General features: G+C 39.0%; 1 protein-coding gene across 1 annotated transcript in view; it reads left to right on the forward strand.

The window, feature by feature from the left end:
• Positions 1-580: 580 nt before the first annotated feature.
• fn1a (fibronectin 1a) overlaps positions 581-12,669 on the forward strand; it is a 29,181-nt gene continuing 17,092 nt past the window's right edge. Inside the window, exons 1-18 of the mRNA XM_084121175.1 lie at positions 581-1,226; positions 1,398-1,523; positions 1,677-1,814; positions 1,915-2,046; positions 2,536-2,673; positions 2,909-3,067; positions 3,236-3,433; positions 3,545-3,727; positions 4,475-4,651; positions 6,479-6,634; positions 6,728-6,856; positions 7,063-7,206; positions 9,594-9,715; positions 9,858-10,026; positions 10,182-10,367; positions 10,487-10,615; positions 11,017-11,106; positions 11,208-11,408. Coding sequence (XP_083977301.1) covers positions 1,097-1,226; positions 1,398-1,523; positions 1,677-1,814; positions 1,915-2,046; positions 2,536-2,673; positions 2,909-3,067; positions 3,236-3,433; positions 3,545-3,727; positions 4,475-4,651; positions 6,479-6,634; positions 6,728-6,856; positions 7,063-7,206; positions 9,594-9,715; positions 9,858-10,026; positions 10,182-10,367; positions 10,487-10,615; positions 11,017-11,106; positions 11,208-11,408 — 2,707 coding nt within the window. The 5' untranslated portion in view covers positions 581-1,096. The remainder of the gene's footprint in view (positions 1,227-1,397; positions 1,524-1,676; positions 1,815-1,914; positions 2,047-2,535; positions 2,674-2,908; positions 3,068-3,235; positions 3,434-3,544; positions 3,728-4,474; positions 4,652-6,478; positions 6,635-6,727; positions 6,857-7,062; positions 7,207-9,593; positions 9,716-9,857; positions 10,027-10,181; positions 10,368-10,486; positions 10,616-11,016; positions 11,107-11,207; positions 11,409-12,669) is intronic.

Here is a 12,669-nt window from a genome sequence, read left to right on the forward strand (position 1 = left end):
TATATATATATATATATATATATATATATATATATATATATATGACAACAGATGTTTTTGCATTACTTCAACTCATCAAAATAAGTTAAGCCATTTTAAACTTTATTTTTTTAAGTTATACGAGATCCAACTAATTCTTTTAAGTTTAATGTAATTTAAGTTGACATGACTTACACGGCCAAGTTGATTGTACTTAAAAAATTAAGGCAGCAAGTTTTTTTTTTTTTTAAGTGTATTACATTTATAATTACAAATTGCTTCCTAAAACACTTTTAAGGAGGAAAATAAAATAAAACATCATTATTATCAACCATAGAGTCTATGAGGGTTCAATACTTTTAGTATGTTGGTAACTAATAGCCATGTAAACTCAGAAGTGAAATTATTTGTCTTTTATTTACCAGTTACATCTGTGATATAAGTCCTCTTTCAATCTTTATGCATTTTTAAGGGTGACAGTAAACTGAGAATGACTTTATTTTACCACCAGGGACGTATTATTAAAGTTAAGAGTTTGTCTAATTGGTTTCAGATGGGTGCAGCCCTGAACCATCTGTGAACGAGACATGGACATTCATGCACTCCAACTGTAGCATGATCTCTATTAGATTAGTACAGTCAAAGGCTTCCTTAAACGGACAGATTTGGGTCATTATTGAACACTGGCGTGTTGGATTAACAATATTTATAAAACAAAAGCCAAGTACACTGCACTGAGAGTGTTTGTTTGCAAGCGCTAGCTTTGGATTCAGTATCATCTTAAAGATTTTACGCAAAAAGCGAGCTTCAGATTGGATGTCTGTGTGCATGGCTAGTCGACGCTCTCATACGCGTGTGCACGGGTAGTTCCTCCTCCAGGGCGGAATGTTGAGGTCAAATAAAAGCGCTCCACACATCTGAGCTCTCCGCAGAGGTGTGCGCAAGAGCTGGAGGGGCAGGACAGGCACAGGGAGGGAAATACACAGAGGGAACTTGGAGACTGAAAGCGGCTGTAGTGACCCTGAATTCCGCAGCCAGTGTATTACTGCGTCTCCTTGAACCTCCATTGGAAAGGAAGGCTTGACTACTGGTATACTGTTTCATCTCACCTGTGAAAATGACCGGTGGCCCGTTGGGCACGGCGTTGGCAGTGGCTTTGCTCGCCTGCACTGTGCAGTGTATGCCGAAAGGAACGGGGAAACATAGGAGACAAGCTCAGGAACACTCGGTGTCATCCGTGTCCCAAGGTATGCGGTCCTCCATTTGTTTTTGTTTTGATTGTTTTGAAATGGGCAATTAAGTGGTTTTACGCACGCAAATTGTTACTTAAAAGCTGGAAAATTTACGATTCGATTTTTGTTGAGAAAGTTATTATTAATATTTTAGAGCTCAGAAGGGTTTTGTTGTGTCCTCTGCAGATGGCTGTGTTGAAAATAGTCAGTTTTATGGAGTTGGAGAGCAATGGGAGCGCAGTTATCTGGGCAGCACACTGATCTGCACTTGTCATGGAGTTTCTGGTATAAAGTGCAAATCGAAGCCTGATGGTGAGTGCCTTTACATTGGTTTTATTCTTTGGGACACAGCATTGGAATTAATGTTTCCTGACTTGGTTGAATTAATAACCATATAGATATATGACAAGTTAAGTTTGAAGTACTGAATAGTATGAAGAACAAAGAGTCCATGTCTTTTCCCAGCTGAAGAGACCTGCTATGATAAAGTAAACACTCGCTCCTATCGGGTTGGAGAGACTTATGAGAGGCCCAAGGATGGAATGATCTGGGACTGCACTTGCATTGGCTCTGGCAAAGGGAAAATCAGTTGCACCATTGCAAGTGGGTAGACTGGAACTTTCCTTCACTGTACTTAACCGCACTTTGGGAATTATACTTTTGGGAGTTGTGCTGCTGTTTACCTTCTTGGACTCTGTTGTAGACCGCTGTCATGAGGGAGGGCACTCCTACAAGATTGGAGACACATGGAAGAGACCCCATGACACTGGAGACTACATGCTGGAGTGCGTCTGTTTGGGAAATGGGAAAGGAGAGTGGACCTGCAAACCTGTTGGTGAGTTTGGGCATTTAAAGACACTATCAAGCTGAGGCTTTTTTCTGTGTCTGCTTTGATATATATGATAGTATACTTTTAAACATTATTAGCAGATTATATTTAGCAGATATATGCGTTTAAAAATGACTTTCACTTCCAGGAAAATGGACCAAAATAACTGATGACTCATCCTGCACTACACAGATATTTGTCCAATCAAATGCTCTCTAGAATGAGAATCTCTCTTGCCTTAATACCACCTGTAAGCGACTAGCAAATAGCAAATCATGGTTCATAACAAACTTCTTTTTTTTTATCTGCCCTTCAACATGTCCCGCCCAAAGTTCCAGTTTCAATACGAAATATGTTGACACAAGAAAGAATTTGCAATTATCAAGTAATTTAATGGGCTCTTTAAATTAATTACAGTGGTTTTGTTCATGATGGAAAGGAAATTAGATGTGTCATATTAGTATGTGTATTAACATCATGTTATTTACTTGATAGCGGAGCGCTGTTTCGACAATACAGCTGGCATGTCCTACATGGTTGGTGAGACCTGGGAGAAACCCTACCAAGGCTGGATGATGGTGGACTGCACCTGCCTCGGAGAAGGAAGTGGACGTATTACATGCACATCCAGAAGTAAGAACTCCACCCCTTTTAGAATAGTGGAACAGTCCAAACCACACAAAACTCCCTTCCATCTGTCCAACTGGATTTCACTTTAATTATCCACTCAAAGTGCATTTAAAACCTCTGGCATCAGCGATTAAACTTTACTGTGTTTTATTAACCAGTTATTTTGTTTGTGATGAAGAACCACAACAAGGTTTCTGATGAGAAACGTCTGCATTGTATGATTGTGTGTGCATCACAGACCGCTGTAACGACCAGGACACACGCACTTCTTACCGGATCGGAGACACGTGGAGCAAGACAGATTCTCGTGGACATGTGCTACAGTGTTTGTGTACTGGAAATGGACGTGGAGAGTGGAAGTGTGAGAGACATGCATCACTGCACACCACTAGCCTGGGTAAGAACCTTACATTTTTGTTAAATGAAATAAATTTTAAATATTACATTAATTAAAAAATTTGAAATCTTGAATTAAATACCCCCTACTAGTTTGCAGTGACCTTGAGAATCAGTGCATGGATGTAGAGACAAAATGTGTATCCTCATGTGTTATTTTGTGCTCTAGGGACTGGGTCTCGTGTGGTGACCAATGTCCAGCCTGTGGTGTACCAGCCACAGGCAGTGCCTGAACACCCCGCGGAGGGATCCTGTCTCACAGACGCAGGCATTTCCTACGCCCTGGGAATGCGGTGGATCAAGACCCAAGGCAGCAAACAGATGTTGTGTACGTGCTTAGGGAATGGTGTCAGCTGTGAAGAGTCAGGTTAGTGTCTTTATTCATCAGGTTTGTCTTCGGTTTTATGTGATTGAATCTGCTGCTGTTCATTTAGAAAAAAAAAAAAAAATCATTGTCTCTTTTCTCATGTGTGCATAGAGAGCCAGTCCCAGGTGTATGGTGGGACCTCAGGTGGGCAGCCGTGTGTGTTCCCTTTTGTGTTCATGGGGAAAACATTCTACTCCTGCACGTCCGAGGGACGCAGTGATGGACAGCTCTGGTGCAGCACCTCATCTGACTTTGAAAAGGACTACAAGTACTCCTTCTGTACCAACAACCATGGTAAGTGTATATATACTACCATTCAAAAGATTGGGCTCGGTAAGGTTTTTATTTGTGTCTTATGACCACCAAGGCTGCATTTATTTGATAAAAAATACAGTAAAAACACTGTTGCAAAATATTATTCAATTTAAAGTTTTCTATTTGTAATATGTTTTAAAATGTCCTGTGATGGCAAAGCTGAATTGTCAGCCTCATTACGGTTTTCAGTCACATGATCCTTTAGAAATCATTCTAATATGCTTATTTGGTGCTCAAGAAATATTGCTAACTATTCTTATCAATGTTGAAAACTGTTGTGCTGCTTAATATTTTGAGGAAACCATGGTGCCTTTTGTAAAGAACAGGCATTTATTTGAAATAGATTTTTGTAGCATTATAAATGCCTTGACTGTCACTTTTGATCAATTCAATGCATCTTTGCTGAATAAAAGCATGAATTTCTTTAAAACTGCTAGTGCAATTCTTAAAAAAAGGATATCTACTTTGATTTTCATTAGATTTTTTCATATCTAAATCTTTTTCTTTTTTTTTTACTATTCGTGTCATGTATACTGGTGTGGTTAAAGCACAGGACAGTTGGTTCTAGGTTGTTGGTTCAAGCCCTGAATGAGCCATGTACCCATAAGCAGGCTCTTTTTCAACCCCAGGTTCTTTTTGAGGGATTATCCCTGTCATTTTTTTGGAAGTCAAAACCTCTTCTTGGAACTGCTACAGTTTTTCACTGGTAAATATCTTTATTTTTAGTTATGGTCACAACCAGAGGAGGAAACTCCAATGGTGCACTCTGTCAGTTCCCATTCCTCTTCAACGGCCGTAACTACACCGACTGCACCGCTGACGGCAGGAGAGATGGCATGAAATGGTGTGGCACAACTTATAACTATGACCAAGAGCAGCGGTTTGGCTTCTGTCCCATGGCAGGTAAGTGCCAGTTTTACACTAGCAATAAATGTTGGAGCCAGAGAGAGAGAGAGAGAGAGAGATAGTAACAGGTTAGGACTTGACTGGAGCTTGGCACATAAGAAGATGGAGAACTATAATGTTATAAAGGCACTTTATTCCTGTAAGTATCCAGGTCTGCGTTTCCCAAAAGTATCGTTACCTAAGTTGATCGTGGAGGCCAATGGTGGGAACTTTTGGGAAACACAGCCCTGGATCTTAATAGTGTGCATTGAGGAAATCATTTTATATTTAACTTCTACTAAGATATTGAGGAACATTGCAGTCCATGTCCCATGCTTTTCCTGACTTGAGGAATATCAGCAAAAAGACTGAATATATAAAATAAGTGACATTTCATGTGTCTCACTGCTTTTTCAATTACTTTGTGGTCTGTGCTGGAGAAGATCTGGTAACAGTTAAGATGAGGACGTTAACTACGTGGAATAAAGATCACTCCGCACCTATTCAGCCATATTTACATAAACACCTCATTCTGCCTGAGCTTTGATGGGTGTCTCTGTCACCAGGGTGCCAGTTAGAGCCAGGCGAACCCTGGGGAGTTTATGAGATTTAGTGATCTGACATAGATTGAAACCAGAGCTGCTCTTTGTGTTTCTTTGACGTGTTTGTTTTGTAGGGGGTAGGGATTTCTGTCTCAACACAGGAACCATTGTCATGCATCAACAGTTTTTTTTTTTTTTCAGTATAATAAGTAATATATTACTTGCCGTATTGAATGTGAACAATGTGGAAAAGAACTTTAAAAACTTGTACTTTGGAAGCTGCAGCTATTGTTTAAGCAGGGATTTCTGCCCGTCTGTGATAGCCGTGGCCCCTCAGCTGTGCGGGGCTGCAGACGGAGAGAGGTTGGCTTTGGACCAGAGTCTGCCTGGCAGTGAAGCATATATATCTGGCTGCTCTCCAGGGCAGCTGTGTTGCCTCCTCCACTCTTAACCTTGGAGATATTTCCTCACTCTCATCCTCTTTTATTAACCAGATACACCAATCAATGATATCCCAGTTGAAACAATGAGGCTGTTTGTGAGGAACTGCCTTGAGCTTAATGGATCTATGGTCATTAGAACTGAGTTTTAGCTGTTTGACCCTAATTGACCCCCTAATTACTCTTTTGGCCATTAAAAACTCAATTAACTGGATTTGGTCTCTTCCTCAAGCTAAATTATTAACTTTGGTGTTAACTTAAAAGCTACAAATGTCACTCCTAGGCCTGTCAGGATCATGCATTTTGTGCTGACGATTAATTCATACAAATAAATGTGATTAATGATTTAAAGAAAATTCCATCATTAATCACTCACCCTCATGTCGTTTCCTAACCCGTAAGATTTTCGCTCGCCTTCGGAACACAAATGAAGATTTTTTTTTTTTCTTATCTGAGCGCTTTCTATCCCTCCATTCAAAACTTCATTCCATATGAAGAAAGGTCTTTGATTGTAATAATAATTGCAATTAGATCAAATAACCGGGATCAAATGATTAATCGATAATCGTGACAGGCCTAGGTACTCCTGGTTCCCATCGGCCGGTTCACACCAAAGATAATAACTAAAACTGTAACAATAAAGACAATAGTTATTGTTTTTGATGTGAACGGGCCTTTAAATGTTGTTTTTTGAAGGAGTTAGAGGGTTGTTTTTTGGAAAAGTCCTCAAGTGCTTCCAAAACGAATAGAGATATGTTCTTGTCTCATTGGCTAAACCGCCTTCAGTTTGTAAGAAGGACAGTTGAGGAGAATTTAAATGTGAAGGTTTGTGAATAATGTTGATGTTGATGGGTTTCCACCAGCTCATGAGGAGGTGTGTACCACTGGCGAGGGTGTGATGTATCGTCTGGGAGATCAGTGGGACAGACGCCATGATGTTCTGGGTCACATGATGCGCTGTACGTGTGTAGGCAATGGCCGTGGGGAATGGAGCTGCATTGCCTACTCACAAATCAAAGGTGAGCGTTGTCATCTCCCATTTGTAAGTGATGAGTTCATAGGAAATATGTATCCATTATTTATATGTTCATGCATGTCTTTTCTTCTTTCAGACCAGTGCATTGTGGATAATTTGACCTATGAAGTAAATCAGACTTTCACTAAACAGCATGAGGAGGGCTACATGATGAACTGCAGCTGTTTTGGTCAAGGCCGTGGACGCTGGAAGTGTGATGCTATTGGTGAGCCAGCCACATCTATGGTTTCATCAATTAGAACTGAAATGGATAATTTGTCTTCATTTGCTTAAATGAACTTTTCTTGAAACAATTAGAGTGCCTCTTCCTCTAAAATGTAGCCTTAGGATTAGCAGTTTTAGCCTTTTTCCCTATAAATGACCGAGCTAATGATTGGAAAATGACCGTGTTACTCCGATTTCCATTTCCAGATCAGTGCCAAGAGCCCGAGACTAGAATGTTCTATCAGATTGGAGAGTCCTGGGACAAACTCATTCAGGGAATCCACTACAGATGTCACTGCTATGGAAATGGCATTGGAGAGATGAGCTGCGAGCCTCAGCAGTCTTTCTCTGGTGAGTAAACTGCATCTTTTTGAGAGATTTTTTTTATTTTTTTTTATGAGGCACATGTTCCCTCTCTCTCGCGCGCGCACACACACACAGTATGTGGGTCACACTGTGTACTGCTATAAGTAGTCTTGTGGGCATGGGTGAGGAGAGGTTTGGAAGTCAAAGGCTTCCAGATGTTTACTGAGAGCAAGTGTGCTGTTTGCCATTTCTCCCAGGTGTTTTGTTGGAGTGGTGATTAGGATTTGCTCTTCCTTGTGATCTTTTCTTTTACAACGGACAAATGCTCGTCCTCTGGCAGCGTTTGAAATCAAGGATGTTGGTTTTAAGATGCCCTCATCCACACCTTGATTTGGGTGGGCCCATGCCTTGTGTTTGCCGTCTGTTCTTTTGAAGTTCCCTGGATGGAGAAAGGCACACACCCAATCAACACAGCTGTCTAAATCACCCCCTGCAGCCCTTTTGGCACTGTTTGTTTGTCTTTGAGTTTATTTCGTCCTGTGTTGAGAATTAGTTTGAATTTCAACCAAACCTGTTACTTTTTCTGCTTGCACAGCATCTGTAAAGTAATTCAGAGATTATGTACTTTCCATTGTTAATGGTTGCCTCTGAACTTTTGTAGAGGAAAATCAACAACTAGGGTTGGATGGAATGACGGTAGAAACTTAACTTTATTATCCTTGAAGGCAATTCTTTATGTAGACATCAGTATGCATACACATACTCATACACTGCTCAACAGAAACGTGTTAACTGGTCATGTAATAAAAAAAAAAATACATCCAAGATTAAGAAGAAAACTATAGCATACTCTTCCAGTCTAGACAGCTTTGTTTATTTGGGAGTGGTTTTAATTTGACGTGTTGCACAATGCCATGCCAGGCCTGTTGTGCATATTTTCAAATATGACTTCAAATAATGGCTCATCCAGTTATATTTGTAAATCACTATTGTTTTGAGTCCTTTTGTGATAATATAAAGCTGGTTCTGTGCTGTCTTATCATTTGTTGGTTTGTTATGTGATCTATACACTACCTTTAAAAAGTTTGGGGTTGGAATTTTTTTTTTTTTTATGTTTGTCTCTTATGCTCTCCAAAGCTACATTTATTTGATAAAAACCACTGCAAAATACAATAACGGTGTGAAAATATGATTACAATCATAATTTTAAAAAAATCTATGTTAGTATATTGTAAAATGTAATTTGTGATGGCAAAGCTGAAATTGCAGTAATCATTACTCCAGTCTTCAGTGTCACGTGATCCTTCAGAAATCTTTGGTGAATAGAAAGTTCAAAAGAACAGCATTTATTTGAAATATAAATCTTTTGTAATATTGTAAATGTCTTTACTGTCACTTTTGATCAATGTAATGCATCCTAATTTCTTCCAAAAGAAGACCCCAAACTTCTGAACGGTATAGTGAATATCATATAATATGATATAAAACTACGTTTTTGTACCATTACCGTGATTTTGGTCATATTGCCCATCACTAATGACCAGTACAGAATGTTGTTTATATTAATCCATTCCTTTTTATCACAAAATAAATGTGTTGTTAATTATATGTATTTATACACAACCACTAAATTCCCCCACAAGATCTGACAAGGTCTGCATTAATAAAGTTTTTCCTCTTTGCGAGAGCTTGTTGGGGTCAGAAGTGCTCCCTTTGCTCACTGAGTGAAAGCAACCCCAGAGCAATATCCCTCAGTAATGGCGTCCAGCTGTGAGAAGGCTGGGAACAGTGGGAGTGAGGCTGGTGGAACGTAATGCAGACTAAGTGAACTTTAAGTGCTGTACACAGACTACCCTCATGGCAATAATTGGGAGAAATGGGGACCAGATTGAAATCAGAAGCAATTTGAAGATATTGCTATATGAGGCTACAAGACACTTGAAGAAAAATGAGTGTTAAAAACAGTGTTGAGAAACTTTGTTGGTAAATAATAGAGATTTATCACTTCAGAAAAGTTGCTGAGGGTTTCTGGATTTAAAGGTTTGAAAGCCTGAGACGGAGGTGGTGGTCCTCTCATCCTCATGTCTTAGTGCTGAAACTGTGGTAAGAATCTCACAAGCTAGTGCTACGTTTCCCATTTCAGCGTTTCCCAAAAGGAACAGAACACACTAACGCTACAAACTATTTTTTTTCTTTTTGCTAGAACACCTTAATGTATATTTAGGCCAGAAAACATCTCGGTTTGTTCTCAATATGCGAGTTGTGAAAACACTGTTCAAATACTCTGTGTTTGTTGTTTTATTGTATTAGCATGATGAGCTACTGGCATGGTATTCTCTTAAGACATATTTTACGTATTGTAATTTGCAAGTATGGGTGCTCTTGGCTGTAAATATTATTTAAATTCTGAATATTTCATATACCTCTATCAGGTGGTCATCGTCCAGTCCAGGTGATTATATCAGAATCTGGCAACCAGCCCAACTCCCACCCCATCCAATGGAACGCCCCGGCTTCTGCACACATCACACAGTACATACTCAAATGGAGACCGGTGAGTCTCTTTTGAGACGCTATAAACTTTAGTGGCCCTTTGCTCTTTGAATCAAATTGAATTCTGATCACATTAGAGTGGTTATTTATCTAATACACAATAGTGTGGGATAGTTGAGCTGCAACCTACTTATTTTAAACAGAAAAACACCCATATCCAATGGATGGAGGTCACTATTCCAGGCCATCTGAACTCATACACCATCGCAGGACTGAAGCCAGGAGTCACTTACGAGGGCCAACTCATCAGCATCCTGCGTTTCGGACGTAGAGAAACCACTCGCTTTGATTTCTCCACCGTGCATGGCTCATGTAGGCTATTCATTCATTAAACGTGCATGTGCATGTATTTGTGAAACCACAGCTTTCAAGCATAAATAATTATTCATCAACAAGTTTTTGAATGGGACTTAGTGTGTCCAAAAACAGCATGTTTGCTAATGTACCCCTTTCCATAACTTTCCTAGTGGCTACCTCTGAGGGATATACCACCCAGCCCCCTCCGATGGTGGACACCTCTGAGTCTGTGACTGAGATCACTTCCAGCAGTTTCGTCATCTCTTGGGTGTCTGCGTCTGACACCGTGTCTGGATTCAGGGTGGAATATGAGCTGAGTGAGGAGGGAGGCCAGAGAGGACAGCCCATGGTCTTGGGTCAGTATGTGCATCTCAAGTGTAGTGTCATTGGTTTAGTCAAATTAGACTAGTAAACTTCATTTGTGGAAGTTAAAGATGTCAATGTTTGTAATGTTAACTCGATTATCCGTTTCCAGACCTTCCTCATTCGGCTACATCCGTGAACATCAGTGAACTTCTCCCAGGAAGAAAGTATACTGTTAATGTGTATGAAGTGACAGGAGAAGGAGAACCCAACCTGATCCTTACCACTTCCCAGACTACAGGTGAACTTTTCTCTCTGTCTTTCTTGTTTTTTCTTGTTCCCTCTTCCTCTTTCATCCTCTTTATAAAATTATAAAACTTGAACCTACTGGGAAAGCCATATATGACTTGACATATTTTTGAAAAACACACCAAGTGCAATGTTCTCTCACCATTCCTGATTTCTAACACATGTTAGGCGTGTTCTTTAAAACATATAACATAACATAATATAATATAATATATATAAAAAAATTAAATGATGTCTAACAACTTAAATCTCAAGCATGTTTATGTCAGAAATTTCACTGCTGTAAAAAGTCAACTCCACAACATCTTCCACTTACAAATACTCTTACTTGCAGTATTTGATTGTATGATGATGTGATAATTTTAGCTTATGTTTTGGCTAATGCTTCCACAGCTCCTGATGCTCCTTCTGATCATGAAGTGGAGGATGTGGGGGAGACCTCTCTGATTATCAGCTGGTCTAAACCTGTGGCTCCTATCACCGGTAAACACAGGGTGTCTTTAGTAAAAAAACAAACCATTATGTGACCTATATATAAATTGCACACAAAATACAGATGATAAGTGTATATCTTGTATATTTAGGTTACCGTGTGGTGTACACCCCATCTGAAGAGGGCAGTTCTGGCAGCACTGAGCTGAACCTGCCTAACACTGCCACCTCAGTGACCCTGGGTGACCTCCGCCCTGGTCTGCTCTATAACATCAGCATCTACTCAGTGGAAGAGAGTCTGGAGAGTGAACCTATTTTTGTTCAGGTCACTACTGCTGGAGAACCACTGGCAGGTATGAAATCACTTCATGGGTGAATCTTGAAAAACATGGATTAAAAAAAAAGGAAATTACACTTTACATAAAGTATGAAGCCTATTTTTATGACCATTAAGAGTTTTAATAATGTGACATTATTTTCATGACAGTTAAATACATTGTCCCCTAAAACTGTCTTCATCATTTACTGTCTTCATTTATGTGTATGCATGTGTGTGTGTATATATATATATATATATAAATTATATACAGTATTTTTTATATATATATATATATATATATATATATATATATATATATATATATATATATATATATATATATATATATATATATATATATATATATATATATATATATATATATATATATATATATATATAAAAAATAGTTAAAATTATTTTATATTTATTTATTTTTGATTTGGGGTGAATTATGACCTAGACCTGTTCTTGACAGGTTTTATGAGATTCACCCACATCTTTAAAGAAGAGATGTGTTACATGACCTCAGATGTGTGTCAGGATACATCTGAAGATAATAACTTCTGTTTAACAAATGGTTTGATCTTTGGGGTGCAGTGGAAACATAGCATGATGTCATCAAGCCATAAATGTCTTTTTATTGTTTTCTTTCGAGTGGATTTAGGTGTTTTGTCTGCCAGACCAAAGATAAGATCACATTTGAGTTGAGTCAGCGAGTCGGCGTCCAAACGCCTGTGAATCCTTATAGGGTAATATGTCGAAAGTGTGTGGATTTTGATTTTGTGAGGACTGGCTTGGAGAAAATTACAGAGTTCTGACTGTTTCATTCTGATCTGGTAAATCAGCAAACATTGCAACTTTACAAAACTGTCTGAGTCTCAATGAGAACGTTTTATCTAATACATATTCACATTGACTTTTATATTATGCTCTGATTCTTCGATGGTGCAAATGCGTCAAAAAGGGTTCAACAGTTCGGCTTTACATGTAATGAGGTTTTTGATGTCTGCTGAAATATTATGGCTGCTTCTAAAACAAACAGTCCTGAAAGCCTATTATTCTTTTCCCTGTCAGGCCAGGCCGTCTGGTCTGTCGGTAGGGTGTCTGAATTCCTTTGCTCAGATGAGCAACTTTTACAGAATGGTAAACACATGTCTGAATGAGAGGCTACAATAAAGTTAAGCCCTTCAAAGGAAGGTCACTCAGAATCAGGTTTGCGACTCAGAAAGGTAGAAAGAGTCATGGTTATGTTTTGTTAAGGAGCAACCTTTTAATAATAATAATAATAATAA

The sequence above is a fragment of the Abramis brama genome (assembly GCF_963993115.1).
Source record: "Abramis brama genome assembly, chromosome: 8".
In the NCBI taxonomy this organism is placed as follows: Eukaryota; Metazoa; Chordata; class Actinopteri; order Cypriniformes; family Leuciscidae; genus Abramis; species Abramis brama.